The sequence below is a fragment of the Colossoma macropomum genome, unplaced genomic scaffold, assembly GCF_904425465.1.
Source record: "Colossoma macropomum unplaced genomic scaffold, Colossoma_macropomum, whole genome shotgun sequence".
Classification (NCBI taxonomy): Eukaryota; Metazoa; Chordata; class Actinopteri; order Characiformes; family Serrasalmidae; genus Colossoma; species Colossoma macropomum.
This window is the reverse complement of record NW_023494793.1, coordinates 3,277,912-3,296,255: the sequence shown is the minus strand read 5'-3', so window position 1 is coordinate 3,296,255 and position 18,344 is coordinate 3,277,912. Positions and strand designations below refer to the sequence as shown.

The window sequence follows — 18,344 nt, the reverse complement described above, 5'->3', positions numbered from 1 at the left end:
GATCCAGTGAATTGGTTCGTCCTGCTTATTGAAGAGAACCGGTTCAAGAGAACCGATTCGTTCGCGAGACGGGCATCGCTACTCTCTCACGCTTAAAAAACGGACGGAGCTCGCGCCGAGGAGAAAAACACCAAACCCGAACCCCGACCATGAGCGCTCCGAGACCGCGACAGGAACCGGCGGCCGCCGCCGTTACTGGACCGGATTCGTCCGGGGAGAGGAAGCAAGGCGGCGGTGCGCTAAAGCGGCTCAAACCCCGCCGGAGCCAGACGGACCGGCGGCCCGCCACCGAGGAGGAGCTGCGCGGACTGGGCAGAGCCATCACCCCGGAGGAAGTGCTGGGGCTGCGGACAGTCACTCGGGGTGAGAAAGGGGGGGAAAGGAAGGAAAACCGCTCGAGTTGTACACGGCAAACGTGAGCAGTTCGACTAGAAAAGCGTTTAGAACCGGGACTGGTAACGTTAAAGGAGAACTCCACCGAATTTTCTGAATTCCTGCGTAACTGAATGGTTAAGACGTAAACAGAGTCATTCAGAGTGGTTTGGTGTGAAACGCTCTGTTCTAGATAAACTTACCGAGTCAGAGCTGTTCACAGTGGTGGTGATAGGAACCAGACGTCCATCTCTAAAAGCTCCCTCACAGAAAGTTACTACATGAAATGGTTATGAATTCACTGCCTGATGACTGAGACACTGTTTTATGATCGTTTTGGCCTGAAATGTTGTTAATCAGTTTACTAGAATCCATTCATGGTGGAGGGATACATGCAGGGCGCTGTGAGGCAAAATAGTCCCCATAGAAAAGTGATTATTTCAGATTTTCCACTATTTTCCATCATCAGCATTAATCAGAAGACTCGTGTAGGTTCACTGGTGGTTCTGGATAGTAAATAAAATGTCTATATTTGTGTTGCAGTTATGGCGACCCCTGGTTCCTATCACCACCACTGTAAAGACATCTGAACCATTTCACACCAAACCACTCTGAATCACTCTGATTACATCTCAATCACTTAAAGAAAAATCCCATTTAATACAAAATTCCCCTGTAATGCTGTGGCGAGCTTTAGTGTGGCACTACGTTACCCAGTGTTCATAGCACAACATTTCAGAATTATTTATTACAGTTTATTAAATACAGCTGTTATTTAATAAAGCTTGAAGTTTACAGTATCGTTACTGCTGTAGGGAGCTTTTTCAGCACAGCAGTATATTACAAAAACTCAACTCTATATTTCACTATTACTTATTGCAGCTAACTGATGCATCAGTGATTCTCATTAAAGGAGAATTCCACTGAATTCATAACTCAGTGTGTGAGATGTAAACAGAGAGATTCAGAGGGGTTTGAACCAGTGAACCAGTGAAATGGTTCAGATGTCTTTACAGTGGTGGTGATAGGAACCAGGGGTCGCCATGACTACAACACAAATATAGACATTTTATTTACTATCCAAAACCACCAGTGAACCTACACGAGTCTTCTGAGTTTATATGGAATGTTGATGATGGAAACTAGTGGAAAATCTGGAATAGTAAGTTTTCTTTGGGAGCATTTTTGCCTCTGCATGTATCCCTCCACCATGAATGGGTTTTAAAAATACGTTTTAGATCAAAATATTTTAAGGGGGCTTTTAGAGGTGGATATCTGGTTCCAGTCACCACCACTGTGAACAATTCTGACTCGGTAAGTTTCTCTAGAACAGAGAACAAACCACTCTGAACCACTCTGTTTACATCTTAACCACTTATATATACAGAGAGATTTTAAAAAATTGGTGGACTTTCCCTTTAAAGCATGCTCAGATTACTGATTATCCTTGTCTAAATATCTGAAACTTGTAGAACAGTAGAATCAGCCTCGCAGATAAGATTTTGGAAATGTTTTAATCTGGATGTGGCTAATTTGTAGTGGTCCACTTTCTAAGACCCAGATTAAATCAACTGAAATGGATTAGCAATGATCAGTCAGCACAGGCCCTGTATCTAGTCCAAGCCTGGGCTTAATCCGGGCCTGAGAACCTGTTTTAGTGTACTGTGAGGAGCGTTCTAGGTAAACTGAGTTCAGCTGCCGTATGATAGTTTGCTTGTTTACAGGGCTAATTGATAATAGACCACTTTCTCAGTCACAAATGCAGTTTAAGCTGCACTCTTAAAGAGATGGTTCTTTAAGTGTTCTTAAGTAAAGTAAATGGTTCTATGTAGGACCATGAACCTTCAAAGAACCTTTTGCATGATTGAATGGTTCTTTGCTTGGTGAAATGGTTCTTCAGACTGATGGAGAATGTGCTGTATGTGGTTCTTCTTTTTTTGAAAAGGGTTTTTCTATTGTGTCTATGTAAAGCCTGTAACAATAGAAGAACCTTTTAGTGCTATGTAGAATCCATTTCAAAAAGGTTCTGTATAGAACCATATAAAACACATTCTCCATCAATCCAAAGGAACTTTTCACGATGCAAAGAACCCTTTAATCATGCAAATGGTTCTTTGAGTGTTCATGGTTCTACATAGAACCATTTTCTTTACCGAAGAACCCTTGAAGGACCATTTTTTATAGGAGTGCAGGGCTCAGCAATATGATATTTATCGTTATTGTGATAAATTACTTCACTCTATGTCACAGTTTGCTTTTCTGAGTATCAGTACTTAAAATACTTCACCTGCCTGTCTGATTACAGGGAGACCATAAACAGTTTAAGTGGATTTAGAGCAGCACAGTGTATAAAACGTGGAACACAAATTATGCAATTCATAGTTTTAATAGTTTTATTAAAGTGTGGCTCTACTTTGTCTGTTCCAGCTTATCAGATGTCAGAAATAATAAAGATAGATAGATAGATAGATAGATAGAAGATAGATAGATAGATAGATACTTTATTGATCCCTAAGTAAATTTAAATATTTAAATTTAAATATTGTGCCATTTTGTGTTGCGAAAATGTCTTGAATTATCGTAATATGTTGTTGCCATATCACCCACCTGTATTTTAAATCAAATCAAATCAAATCAAAACACATTTGTTTTGTTGTCACATCACATTTACACAGGTGTGAAGGTGAGTGAACTTAAATATCCCAAATATCCCCAAAAAAAATAAGGAAATACACACACACACACACACATACATATACACATATATACACACACACACACACACACACACACACATATATATATATATATATATATATATATATATATATATATATATATATAATATATATATATATATATATATATATAAGGCTTAATGTATTGTGAGGAGTATTTATGCTGTAGTTTGAGATGATTGTAGCCTTATTATTATTAAGATTATTTATCTTTTTTCTGCATATTTTATTTGTTTTAAGTCATTTTATTAAGTAAATTTATCTCACTGTGTTGACAGATAGTTTTGCTTGTTGTAAGAAATGAGCTTGAAAACAGCCAAATGATCTGCCACTACAGTGAGATCATTTTACTAAATAAAATTACTTAAAAGAAGTAAAAATGTCTAGAAATAGGTTAGATAATCTTATAATAAGGCAACAATCTCAAAATGAGAAATATTAGACCTATTGACTAAATTTAAGATATGTTCACTTGCCAAGACGCCACTTTCATATTGTCTTCTTCGTCAATATGATGTGTCTGATTAATAAACTGTGTATTTTTGACAGACTACCTGTGTAAACCTGAGGACAACGTCTACAACATTGACTTCACACGCTTCAAAATCAGAGACTTGGAGACGGGCACGGTGCTCTTCGAGATCGCCAAGCCTCCACACTCAGGTGGGCCGCCTCCTGTTTATGCGTTATGCTAACCAAACACTAGAAGACTTTAAAAAGACTTTTGAAAGACTAAAGTCTGACTCCCTCTCACATTTAAAGACAGCGTCACGGTTTTTAGTTACAGACTATGATTTTGCAAAGACTAGGAATCTTACAGTGTCACTATTTATAAAACTGCAACTAGATTTTTGAGATTATTCCCCATCATGCACCTGGTGGGAATTTACAAGCAGATAAACACTTCCTTCCACTCCATAGTGGTACAGATGGGAAGATACGCTGGCTGGGCATGTAAAGATCAGGGGCTCAGCCCAGTTCACTGTAGAGCTGTATACTCTGGCAGATCATCACCCAGAATCTTTATAATTAACCTGTAAAATGTGCTGCTACTTTTTAAATGTGATGTAAAGATTTACACATCAACACAACATGCAGCAATTCAGCATCGTTGATTGGGTGTCATAAACTAAACCATAAAAAACAAACAGTGTAACAGAAAGCAAGGAGGAAAAAACTCGTCTACACATTTCCTTACATACCTGTTACAGGATCAGTGAACCTGAAGTATTACATTTTAAGTGAATATGATTACTGTATTAAAGTGGAGCAGATTTGCCGTTTTTACAGAAATTTCAGGCAGTAACATGTACATTTTTCTCTCTCTCTCTCTCTCTCTCTCTCTCTCTCTCTCTCGCGTCGTGCACATGCGCTCGCCCGCAAGCACTCAGACACGCCCCTGGCGCGTCACTGGTTGCATGAGCCAAGACTTAAAATTATGATAATATTAAACACGTTTGATTTTGTCGCAGCGTCAACACAAGAAAAAGACTGACTTAAGACCTCCATCTTGACCACCTTACACAAAACAATCGAGGTGACACGAGCGAGACGCAACTCCAGCAAGAGTCTCGTGATTTTATTCCGACCCGATATTTGTTTGCGACTGTAAAATGGCTTGAAAAGTCGTTTGGTGTGAGGCCAGCATTAGTCTGACTCCCTCTCACATCTAAAGACAGTGTCACACTTCTTGAGAATGGTTCTAAGAAAAAGTCTGCGTCAGATTCATGACGTGTTCTTAAAGCGCAAACCTGTTCTCACCTTTGTGCTTTTGAGTGTGTAGATTCTGTTCTTACCTAAGAACAAATCCCACATAAGAGAACACTGGTGAACGTCAGAACTGCGTAAGTGGGTTTTAGAGGAAATTTTGGTTGGAGAACGAGGCCCGTTTTTAGTCTGATCTCTTCCAGTGATGCTGGAGCTCAGACTCTCAGGAGGATCTGATCTGTTCATCAAAGACACAGACTTATGGAGCTCATGCAGCTCGAGTGCACACTGTCATTAAAGCCAAAGGACACACACCACCAAATACTACAAAATTCTGAAATTCATTAAAGTTTCAAAGATTTTAATACGCAGTTCCAAACTACTCTACACACCGATCAGGCATAACATTATGTTGTTTCTACGCTCATTGTCCATTTTATCAGCTCCACTTACTATATAGGTGCACTTTGTAGTTCTACAGTTACAGACTGTAGTCCATCTGTTTCTCTGCATACTTTGTTAGCCCCCTTTTACCCTGTTCTTCAGTGGTCAGGCCCCCCATGGACCCTCACAGAGCAGGTACTATTTGGGTGGTGGATCATTCTCAGCACTGCAGTAACACTGACGTGGTGGTGTGCTAGTGTAAATAAAAATAAAATGCTGATAATATTATTTGTAATGGAAAAACTTTTGTATTAAATTACAAAGGAATACAAAATAAAAGCATTATTTTATCACCACTCTCAGACATTTGACCCCACTGTGACCTCACAAAAATTCAAAACAGGCTGTTTTTACAGTTTGTAAGAACTGGGATTGAGCGATATGTCTTTAAATTTTAATAGTGTTTACATGGTGCATCTGTTTCATTCACATCTTGTGAAGTGAAATGATCTTAAATCTAGTCAATATATCCAATATGTCTCACATTGAGACTGCTGTAAGCTTATTATGAGACTATTTAACTGATTTGTTTGTTGTTTTAAGTGATTTTATCAAGTAAAATGATCAAACTATACTGGCAGAAAATTTTGCTTTTTTTTTAAGAAATATTCTTGAAGCAAGGCAAAATTATCTGCCTATACAAGAATAAAACATTAAAAATGAGTTAAGATATTAGATTTATTGACTAGATTTAAGATCTTTTCACTTTACAAGCTGATATAATTTCTTGCAGTTTAAAAAAAAAGCAAATAAAATGTTGTTTTCTATGATAAGAGGCTATAATATTTCTAATAAATTCTTAGTTTACAAAGTCAAATTGAATGGTTTTTGTGACAAATTGATGCTTTAATGTTAATATATGTCCAAGACTGCTAGTGGCAGACAGCTGCACAGGCACTTCCTGTTAAGGATGTCTGAAATTCAATTTTTGGGGTGATTATTGCAGTAAAATCACTTTATTTTTAGTGTGACACAGTTTTTTGGACTACATTTGTGAAATGAACCTTTTTAAAATATCTTAAAATATGCTGCTTATTTTGGATTTCAAAAACAACAACCTTAAAGCTGCGCTATGTAAGTTTTGGGGACCTCTCTGGTGGAAGTGGGTAACTGCACACAGCGTTAGTGCTGAATACTCTGCAGTGAGCTGTGGTGTGAATATTTATTTTCTCATGTACAGATTTTCTCTCTCACCCTGACAGATTTGGATGAGGAAGATGAAGAAAACGTGGACGTGGACACGAGCGCTGGACGTTTTGTTCGTTATCAGTTCACCCCAGCGTTTCTAAAGCTGCGCACAGTCGGAGCCACGTAGGTCAACCCGCACACACGAAGGGTCTCGATACAACGTTTTGGTACACTTTGTTTAAAACAAGCACAAAATATGTTTTACATTTCTGTGCAAAAGTCAGAAACCACCCTTCATTTTATTTAATTTCTGGTCAAAAGAGCCATTAAATACAAATAATCAATTTTCTCTGGTCATATTGAGTGCGTTTACATGCACTTAATAATCTGATCATAATCAGATTTCAAGTTGTCATGTAAACAGCACACTCTTAGATCAGAGTAAGGTCTAGAAATCCGATTAAGAAATCTGATAAAGAGGCTGGATTTTAGCTCAGTAATCAGATTTCTCAGTGCTATAAACTCTTACTCTGATTTCTTTCGGATTTCTTTGTCTGAGCGTGTGCAAAAACAGACGGTGGTACCGGAAATAAGCGAGCAGCATCACCATAAGACGCAGCAAAACAATTTTGGAGCGACGCTGAAACCAAGCACATGATGAAATGTAGGATTTAAATATTCTTCATCTTCTAGATGATAAAAAAAGGATAAAAAAGGTCACATCTTCTTCTGTGAGTTTACTGGCTGGTTGTAAAGCAGAAATCCAGTTACTGTCTGACTCATGTAGACCTGGATTTTCCCCGTTATCTGATTACTCAAGAGCATATAAACTGCGTTTTCTTCAGTTACTGGATTATTAAGTGCATGTAAACGCACTCATTTTTGAGGAGGTTATAGATAAAATAATCCAACTGCGCAAGGATGGAGAAAGTCAAAGTGGAAAAAAAACAGGAGTTCAGAAAATGATTAAAAGCTCCAGAGAAAATGAGGCTCCTAACAACCACCTGGAAGAGCTGATAGACCCCAAAACTGTCCCCATCAGATAAACAGCACTTAAAGCTTTCATCTTTGAGAGAGAGGAGAAAATCAAGCTGCTTCAGATCTGAAAACATCCACAGGTGTTTCTGTCCATCCTTCCACTGTGAGAAGACGACTCAGCGCTGTGGGTCTGAAAGGATGTGTAGCTGATCAAGAAGAACCTCACTGAGAAAAGGAGACGGACACACCAAAAAAGAAGCTGAACGATGGACTGACCACCCCAGTGTCCAGACCTCAACATCACTGAATGTGTTTGATTACTTCAGAAAATCATCAACCAGCTTCTAAGACTGAACTTTGGAGGTGTGTCTGATGTTTCCTGCATTTTTCTGACACTAAAAATGAATAACTAATGGCTGTTTTGACTGGAAATTAAATAAGTGAAAGGGTGGTCTTTGACTCTTGCACAGTCATGAGGTCTCATGTTAGTGATAAACAATTTTATGTTTTAAATATGCTAATGAGCATCTCTCATAACATAAACATACACAGATCAGGCGTAACGTTATGACCACCTCCTTGTTTTTACGCTCATTGTCCATTTTATCAGCTCCACTTACTATATAGGTGCACTTTGTAGTTCTACAGTTACAGACTGTAGTCCATCTGTTTCTCTGATACTTTGTTAGCCCCCTTTTACCCTGTTCTTCAGTGGTCAGGACCCCCATGGACCCTCACAGAGCAGGTACTATTTGGGTGGTGGATCATTGTCAGCACTGCAGTAACACTGATGTGGTGGTGGTGTGTTATTTTGTGTTGTGCTGGTCTAAGTGGATCAGACACAGCAGGGCTGCTGGAGTTTTTAAACACCTCAGTGTCACTGCTGGACTGAGAATAGTCCACCAACCAAAAATATCCAGCCAACAGCGTCCTGTGGGCAGCGTCCTGTGACCACTGATGAAGGACCAACACAAACTGGACAGCAGCAGATGAGCTATTGTCTCTGACTTTACATCTACAAGGTGGACTGACAAGGTAGGAGTGTCTAATAGAGTGGACAGTGACTGGACACAGTGTTTAAAACTCCAGCAGCACTGTTGTCTCTGATCCACTCATACCAGCGCAACACACCACCACCACGTCAGTGTTACTGCAGTGCTGAGAATGATCCACCACCCAAATAGTACCCGTTTTGTGAGAGTCCATGGGGGTCCTGACCACTGAAGAACAGGGTAAAAGGGGGCTAACAAAGTATGCAGAGAAACAGATGGACTACAGTCTGTAACTGTAGAACTACAAAGTGCACCTATATAGTAAGTGGAGCTGATCAAATGGACAATGAGCGTAGAAACAAGGAGGTGGTCATCATGTTCTGCCTGACCGGTGTAACATCCACACATGGTTACCCTGCATAAATAAAGAATTAAAGGTATAAAACAGTGAATGGTTTATCATGTTGCAGTGCTGAAAAGCACTGAGTGTTCAGTCTCTCCTGAGCTCTGTTCTACTGAGGCTCAAACTTTTCTCTGAGATGAGAAGCTGTTCTGCAGCAAACGTTTCACTGAGGCACCGAATCGTAGCTTCTTCTCAGGAATGTGTGATTTAGTCCCAGTGTCGTCGCTGTGCTGCGCTGGTCAGCACTGGTCAGCACTGACGGACGGTGACAGCTCTGTTTACTCACACTTTTAAACAAAGGCTCTGTGTTATGCTAACTGCTCTACCGCGTTATTAGCCAAATTCCACGAGATGATGAATAAGTCATGAGTCGACACAATCAGGGCCTTCATGTCTGATGTAAACACAGCCCTTCAGAATAATAATTATATTAATATAATAATCAGTCCACTGTGTTTGTCTTTTTAATGCTAAGTCACAGTCACTCTTATACACAGTGAAGTGTCAATAACATTCATTATTCATTTATTGGGAAATGAACAGATGCACATTCACCATAATCATAACTACGTTTTTATTATTATTGTCTGTTGTTTATCTAACAGTGTCTGATGAAAGTGTCATTTACCCTTCTCCCCCTTCTCCTCCCATCTATTTCTCTCTACCCACTTCTCTTTATCTCTCCTCTCCCTCTCTCTCTCTCGTCTCTCTCTCTCCCTCTCTCTCCCTCCCTCTGTCCCTCTCTCTCTCTCTCTCTCTCTACTCTCTCTCTCTCTCTCTCTCTCTCTCTCTCTGTCTTTCTCTCTCTCCCTCCCTCTGTCCCCTCTCCTCTCCCTCTATCTCTCTTTCTCTCTCTTCCCTCTCTATTTCTCTTTCTCCCTCTTTCTCTCCCTCCCTTTACCCCTCTCTCTCTCTCTCTCTCTCTCTCTCTCTCTCTCTCTCTCTCTCTCTCTCTCTCTCTCTCTACACTCTCTCTCTACACTCTCTCTCTCTCTCTCTCTCTCTCTCCTCTCTCTCTCTCTCTCTCTCTCTCTCTACTCTCTTTCTCTCTCTCCCCTCTCTACCCTCTCTCACTCTCCCTCCCTCTCTCTCTCTCTCTCAGCGTGGAGTTTACTGTAGGCGATCGGCCCGTGAACAGTTTCCGGATGATTGAGAGGCATTACTTTAAGGACCGCCTCCTGAAGAACTTCGACTTTGATTTCGGGTTCTGCATCCCGAACAGTCGCAACACGTGTGAGCACATCTACGAGTTTCCCCAGCTACCAGATGACCTCAGTAAGTGCAGGTTTAGTCTTAGAGACAACCAGCCGGTTCTGAAGTTCTTAGAATGCAAACACGGCATACATGACATGTTTGTCATCGGAGATTCCAGCCAGCGAGGGTGACGTCACGAAGGCGTGTTGCATGCACTGTTTTAAGTCCAGCATGCATCACGTTAAGTCAGCGCTGCGCAGGGCCGTATTAAGTCGACCACAACCATAATTATTATCACAGTCTTATCAGTTACTCTCTCGCTGGCTGGCTTTTCCCTGCGCAGTTTTTATTAGTTTGAAAAAAAAAAGTTTGTTTATCAGGCTAAGTGGTGACTAGTTTCCAGTGATTAATGCAATAATGAGCCTTTCAGAGCGAGATGGCGAGGGAGCCAGCCCTGTGACAGGAAGGACACTGGTTCGATCCCCTGAGCCGACAGTTCATGACTGAAATGCACTGCACAGATGAGTTAAATGCGATGGTGAAATTTCCCCGTTGTGGCACTAATAAGGCTCACTTAATCTAACTTAATCTTAATCTAACTTTTGGTGGCCACTGAGCTAGTAGTGGGCAATATAGCAAAAATATCAAAAACTTTGAGTACAAATAATTTTTATTTAACATTTTACACACTGCGGAGTGTCCTTGATGATGTAGTTGAATATTATAGATATTTATAATATGTATATTTAAAACTACTTTTTACATATAATCATGCAGCACTTAACACAGAAGTACACAGACAGATGTGCAAACCACAATCAGAACACTCTGCATAAATGTGATGCAACGTTAAATTAATCAGCAGCTTTCAGGAAGTTGTGTAATAACTGATAACGTATCTGTATCTGTATCTGTGCTGATGTTCCTGAAACCTGGGTGTTATAGCAGCTCATATAGAAACGTTGCCAGACGCTTTTTTAGTGTCATACAATATTGCTGTACATCCAAAAAATGCATGTACAGTGTAAATATAGTATGGCAGTGTAATGTATTATATGACCATGTTGATTAAATCTTAGTTTTGTTAGCTGTCAGACGGTAGGTGACGAGAAGTTTAAGAGGGGGGAAATAAGAATTTTGATTCTTTTAAGATGATTTATGAAATGATTAGATGCATCATGAAATCTCAAATTTCAACAAAATTTGATTGATTTGGTGTAGGGTTGTGTAATGTTTACCTAACTGGCATACTGTGGTGGACCAAGTACACAAACCATGTACTAAAGGAGTGACACCCAAGGTAAAATATTACTCCAGTAAAAGTAGAAGTTCCTCCCTTTAGACCTCCACTTGAGTAAAAGTACAAAAGTATTTGCCTTCAAATGTACTTAAGTATCAAAAGTAAAAGTACTAAAAGATTAATTATGGCTCTGATGTTCTAGTAGAATTTTTGTAACCAGACTCGCTTCATTAACTCATTTTAGGTGAAAATACTCCAGTGTCTCTCTTGGTAAACCAGTCTTTTAATAGAGTCATTAATTAGTGACGCTGATGTCTATTAAAATGATCATAAGCACAAAACACTGAAGGCAAACAGTTTCCATCAGGTAGAACTGAGTGGCTCTGAAATCACTTTTTTACAAACAAGCAAAGTTTCAGTTTAAGATCTATTTGAACTTAGTTACAAATTTAAGTTTAATAAAAACTTTAAACTCAGATTCACAAATGAGTTTCCTTTACTAAACTGCATCTGTAGGTCTCTGTTCATAAACATAAACTAGACAAAACTAATTTACTATTAAATTAAAATAGTGTTTGTATAAATTCAGAAAAAAGACACGTCAGTCACAACTGCATATGAGTACATATTTCTATATTGTGGTCTATTTACACAAAGTTAGGTTAGTTCATCATTTATGTTGAATAGACTCTCCCAAAATTTTACGCTGCTGCACTGACGTTGAACCGTGTGCTGCGCTGGGTCGGTATGACCAACAGGTCAAAACAAGCTCAAAACAAAGTGACCGCTGTGCCCTGATTGGTGTTCTGGCTTTGCACTTCTTTTGTTTTGACATGTTACGTTTTTGTACACACAGAAGCCAAAAGGAACGACAGATTTCTCATAATGTAGTGGAGTGAAAAGTGAGTTATTAGACTTTGAAATGTAGTGGAGTGAAAGTAAAAAGTCACCAAAAAATGGAAAAACGTCAGTAAAGTACAGATACACGAAAAAACTACTTAAGTACAGAAACGAATTACATTTACTTCATTACTTTCCACCACTTGTGGCATATGACGATGTGTGCTGCGAAATATCGCGATGAATGATGACAGGTCAGTCAGTATCCTTCTTATTTTTTATGACCACTGTGTTTCTCAATCATGACTAAAATATTCGGTTAGGGAATGGAAATATCTTTTGGTACTGTTTTTAGCGAAGTCAAAGAAAGCGTGCTCATTTTTAAGCTTGTGTTTTGTCCTATTTATTGTCTCTGAGGTGTTTCTGGGACAACGTGTCGTTTGTAGCTGTCAGTACAGCCGAGAAAAGATGAAACTTATGGCAAGAGCAGCAATGCTACGAGCATAAACAGCACAGAGCTTCAGCAGACCTGAGAGTGTGGCTTCGTTATGACTTCATTAGCTTTTTCACACAAATTCTCTTTATAACTGGAGGTATTTGGCCAGATGGGTAGCAGAAAGCTAGCTGGCTAACAGGCTAATGCTACAATAATAAAAGCCTTCAAGATTTAAGTCTTTAAATAAAGCTTTACTTAAAAACTGAGACATATAAAGGAAAAAATGTAATGAGCTAAAATGTCCATATTTAAACTTCAGGTACCCCAAATATAGACCACTGTAGTCATGCGTCATTCTGTTGTCCTTGTTATGCCCATATTAGGAACTCTGGGTCTGAGCTCCATTTCTCTATGGCCAGAATGAATACGGTTTTCGAAATGTTCACAGGACAAAACGTATCGGCTTCTGAACATTTTTATTGAACACAGGGGGCGATACGGTTTTTTGAAGGAACTTTGAACACTTTTTCAAAAAGAGCCGCAGCAAATGAGCCTCATATTTCAAAAGACTGTAATTAACACAATATAGACATGAAACACAGCAAGTTTATCACAGTAAATAATCAGGAGAGAAACTAAAGCAGCTACCTGAGTCTCACAGCACCGACTTCTATCAGAGCAAATTTGGTAGTTCAGTAAAATTGAACCCTTTACTCTTATTCCCCAGGGTATATTTTGTTTTTTCCTTCTGAATTTACATGACCAAATCGTAAGGCAAATTATTCAGTAACTGCATGAAATAAATGTAAAATTTTATTTATTTATTTATTTATTTTTTGTAAAAGCTCCCCTCAAATGAACAGAACATGTGTTTTATGATCACACATACTGTTCTATGCTTACAATTTACTCCTGAAAGCCAAAAATCTTAGACACTCTTTGTATTTTTTTATAAAAATAATTTGTACAGAGCAGATCACTGAAGAGACGCCATCTGTTTATAGTTTATAGCCCAGATTTGTGCAAAAATGGGTCGACTTTCAGTAGAAAAAAAATTGTGAGTTCAGCTTCTTTTATTATAACGGTTTAAAGTTACATCACCCATCTATTTGAGTGGAACGAAGACAGTTACAGCTCTCATACGACCCCCACCTTTAGAATGTAGCTTATGAAATATGAAAGTTATGAAGAATATGATGAAGTACGTTTTGGAACCACCGGTGGTCTCAAGGAGTTTAAAAGGTTAAGGCCGAACTAAAACGGCTATTTATGCTGTTTAATCTGCTTTTCTCATTTAATAGAGTGATTTCTGAATACGGCTGCTGTCTTTATCTGATCTGTAAAAACATCTAACAAAGATACACATGTATAGATCTTTTGTTTAGTTTGTCTCATAACTTTTTTTTTTTTTGAACAAGTAAACATTTGAATGATAATAATATACTTAGTATGTTATTCCAACAATAAAAGAAGCCTTGTGCGTCTTTTATACAGTGATAGAAAACGCGGTCGCACACAGAAAGCTCCGATTTTATGCACTGATATATAGAAAATATTTTGGATTATTTGTGAATAATATTTTGGCCCTCTGGTATTTTGACACGGTACAATCTGGCCCTCTCTGAAAAAAGTTTAGAGACCTCTGATGTAGATCAGTCCTCCTAAAACTAAAGGCTTTAAATTATTCAGCACAGTAAAAATCAACTTTGCCCAGCAGAAGTAAAATATTGGCCTGACCTTTGACTGACCCTCAGTCTGACCAAGCTTGGTTCAGATTCCAAGCCTCAGGTTACGCCGAGCTCGGCTGAGGAACGATCATATAAAGGCCTTGCTGCACAGTTTGGAATCAGTTTTCAATATTCATACTATTTTTTTATTGTTGTTGTTTTGTTTTATATAAAATAGTGTAGATTAAAAAATGTTATAAACCAGTTACCAAAAGGTTTTTATAGATTTTTTTTTTTTTATGTATTTTGGGAACAAGAAGAAATAAATCATGCTGTGTATTTATCTATTCATAGTAATTTCTTGTGAAGTTATCTGCTTTGAGATTTGATCACCACTTATTGAAATGTATGTAAATTTAATAATTAATACTGAGTCTCTGTTAAAGTAACAGGATTGACCTGTTTAGCTTGATGTATGGCTTATTTTACATTCTGCCATCTTCATCAGATCAACTGATGGCATTTCCTGTGAGTCATCCTAAATTTGTGACTGTGTGGATGTCATAAAAAGACAGACATGCTTACCATAACAGCGTTTGAGGACACAAAGGAATGATGCTATTTTATTAAATTCTGAAACATTTTTAAATTCAGTTTTTCATAGCAAAATATGGCCATTTAGTGAATTCAAAAGCAGTAATTAATTTAATTTAGAGAAATAATTGTATAAATCTTCTAGTGGAAGTTGGATAAATGGAACTGAGGGACAAATCAATCATCAACGTAACTATTTTTCTTAGTTTTGACTTTAAACAGTGAAAGATTTTCCCTTCATCCAGAGTGGGGCCCTCAGAGTTGATGTTGACTCAAAACACGACTTGGACTTCCCCTTAAATGACTCGCAACTTGACTCAGATTTGATACTTAAGACTCATGGAATTTCAGTGATTAAATTTGGACCGTTAATATTAAAATGACAGAATAATAATTAATAATGAATAATATGACACTTGTATTCCACCCTGACTTGCAACATAGGCTTGAGACTCAACTTAGACTCAGACCACAAAGGCTAGAGACTGGACTTGGAATCGCACTTCATAGATCCAACACACGCAACCTCTGAGATTCAAGACTTGACTTCCACTCACAACCCAGAGACACGACGCTCGATTTAGACTCACAACCCAGAGACTCGAGACTTGACTCGCACTCGCAACCTAGAGACTCGAGATCCAACTCAGACTCGCAATCCGGAGATTCGAGACTTACGTTAGTCTCGCAACCCAGAGACTCAAGACTTCCTCACAGTCACACCTCAGAGACTTTGAGATTCAACTGAGATTTACAACCCAGAGATTTGACTTGCACTTGCAACCTAGAGACTCGAGACCCAACTCAGACTCACAATCCAGAGATTTGAGACTCAGGCTGGACTCACAACCCAGAGACTCGAGACTCACCTCGAACTCGCAACTCAAAGACTCGAAACTCGCCTCGAACTCTCAACCCAGAGACTCGAGACTTGACTCACAGTCACACCTCAGAGACTCAGATTCAACTCAGACTTGCAACCCAGAGACTTGACTCACACTCACAACCGAGAGACTCGAGACCCAACTCAGACTCACAATCCAGAGATTTGAGACTCAAGTTAGTCTCGCAACACAGAGACTCGAGACTCGACTCGGACTCGCAACCTAGAGACTCAAGACTCAAGTTGGACTCTCACTCCGTAAACGTGAAACCTGTCTCTGACTCGCACTTGCAACCCAGAGACTTGAGACTCCCATTTAGCGACTTGATCATTTGAAAAAAGTTGTTTTTTAAAAATATGCATTTTAACTGTTAAAAGGCTTCCACATATAAAAAATGCAAACTGTCCTATTTTGTCAGAATGACCTTTATTCCGAATACTAAACTGTTTCCCTCCGCAGTTCGTCAGATGGTGGAGCACCCGTACGAGACGAGATCAGACAGCTTCTACTTTGTGGACAACAAACTCATCATGCACAACAAAGCAGACTACGCTTACAATGGAGGCCAATGATGCTGCTGGGGGAGTTCCGGATGTATGTGTGAATGTGTATGGTGTAACGATAGGACCACCCCTTCACTCCAAACACGTTATGTGTCTTCACCAGCCTCTCTCTCTGTCTCACACACTCCCCCTCTGTAACCGGACCAGCTGTTGCTTCAGCGTTTTATTCTGCACGCTGCCTCCACTGCCGAAAATTTGGCCAAAAAAGGGAACCACCCGCATCCTCTCCATGTGCGCTACTCAGTTCGAGGAATTATTTATACCTCACGCCCACCGCTGTGTGGGAACGACATTAGAAACCAACTTTCTAACAGGTCATCTCCTTCCATCCCACGTTTAGTTTGGCTTTAACAGTTCAGTCAGTGGACTTTTGCTGCTTTTTGTTGAGGGAGCAGAGGATCAACAGCTGAAATTAGCATCCATCTTTTCTTTATCTGATCAGATCTGTGTGGTTTCTCTTTAGAGAATTCCCCTGACTGGGCTCCACCCACAAATATGTTCTTTCATAGCTACTGTTGCTTGTTTGGACAAACTTTACAGAATGCTGGTAAAAAAATCCCATTCAGCCTAATGAGAAACTGTAGAACAGACTCAGTTTATATCACAATACCTACATTTAGAGTCAGTTATTCATTCAGCCTAATGAGAAACTGTAGAACAGACTCAGTTTATACCACAATACCTACATTTAGAGCCGGTTATTCATTCAACCTAATGAGAAACTGTAGAACAGACTCAGTTTATGTTACAATACCTACATTTAGAGTCAGTTATTCATTCAGCCTAATGAGAAACTGTAGAACAGACTCAGTTTATATCACAATACCTACATTTAGAGTCGGTTATTCATTCAACCTAATGAGAAACTGTAGAACAGACTCAGTTTATGTTACAATACCTACATTAAATGCAATTTTTACCAGTATTCTGTAAAGCTTATCCAACTTCACAACAGTAGTCATGATATAACACATTTGTGGACGGAGCCTGGACAGGTTATCTGTTTGGTGTGTCTAAAACTGAAGTGAACTCATTGCACGTGAATTGTGAATTTTTTTTTGCTCAGTCTTGAAGGAAACAGCTGGATTGTCTAAGCTCAGGTGTGTTTCGGTGAAAGTGAGGCTTGTTTGTGCGAATGGCTCCAAACGCAGGATAACGTAAATAGAGGGAGACGACAAAAAAGGGTCCACTTAACACAATCTCTCACGAGTTTATCATTAACCGTGTGAAAATAAAGGACTCTGTCTACACCACAGGTTTCCACACCTGCTCCGACTCCACTCGGCCAACGCTAACGTTAGCAAAACCATGCCGTTGGACTGTGGAGAGGCTGTAGAGATAAGGTTGCTTTTTTAAGGAATACTCCAGAGTTTTTCAGCCTAATCTCTGTCAGCGGAAGCAACTGCCTGTTGACTTCTATTATAAGTGTGGTCTGAGTCAGCAGGTTTTCTGCTCTGTATTAAGTATGGTGAAACATGTTGAAAGTATTGTCAGTGCTAATCGATCATACGATACAGCAGATAGATATTAGGTTTAAAAATGCTGGACTGTTTCTTTAATACCACAAATGAGCTCTCGATTTTATTGCTGTTGTAAGAAAATCATGTATTTCCAAAACACTAGATTTGTAAGAAGAAAACACTCTAACCTTTACATCTTTTGAAAGGCTTTGTTTTTAAAATGACTTTTTCAGTTTTATCGATCCATTCCTTCAACAATGTAAAGGGCAGCTGTTTTCAAATGGCTTTTAAAAAAGATTTTCTTAGGACAGCAACAGTTTGCTGCGTCATTTGCCAAAATACAAACTTCTGAGAATGAGAGTGCAAGCTAGCTAGCAAATGTTTCATAGTGCTAGCTAATTTTCCACAGTAGTAGATAGCTAGCTAGCCATATTTTTACAGTGCTAGCAAGTTAGCTATACACTAAAATGATGGTTCTTAAAGGCTGCTTTAGTATATATAGAACCATTTCATGCTTAAATTGTTCTTTCCATGGTGAAATGGTTCTTCAGATTCATGGAGAATGTGTTGTAAATGATTCTACATAGCACCAAAAAAGGGTCCTTCTATTGTATACAAAGTTGACATCTTAACAACAGCAGAACCTTTTTAGTGCTATACAGAACCATATACAACACATTCTCTGTCAAGCTGAAGCATTTCAC

General features: G+C 39.0%; 1 protein-coding gene across 1 annotated transcript; it reads left to right on the top strand.

Annotated features, from left to right (window-relative positions):
• The first annotated feature begins 113 nt into the window (after window positions 1-113).
• On the top strand, window positions 114-16,745 carry unc119.1 (unc-119 homolog 1). Its single transcript, XM_036578232.1, has 5 exons — window positions 114-363; window positions 3,660-3,773; window positions 6,464-6,572; window positions 9,865-10,037; window positions 16,077-16,745. The coding sequence occupies exons 1-5, from the start codon at window positions 150-152 to the stop codon at window positions 16,187-16,189; spliced, it is 723 nt and encodes a 240-aa protein (XP_036434125.1). The 5' UTR covers window positions 114-149; the 3' UTR covers window positions 16,190-16,745.
• The last annotated feature ends 1,599 nt before the right edge of the window (window positions 16,746-18,344 follow it).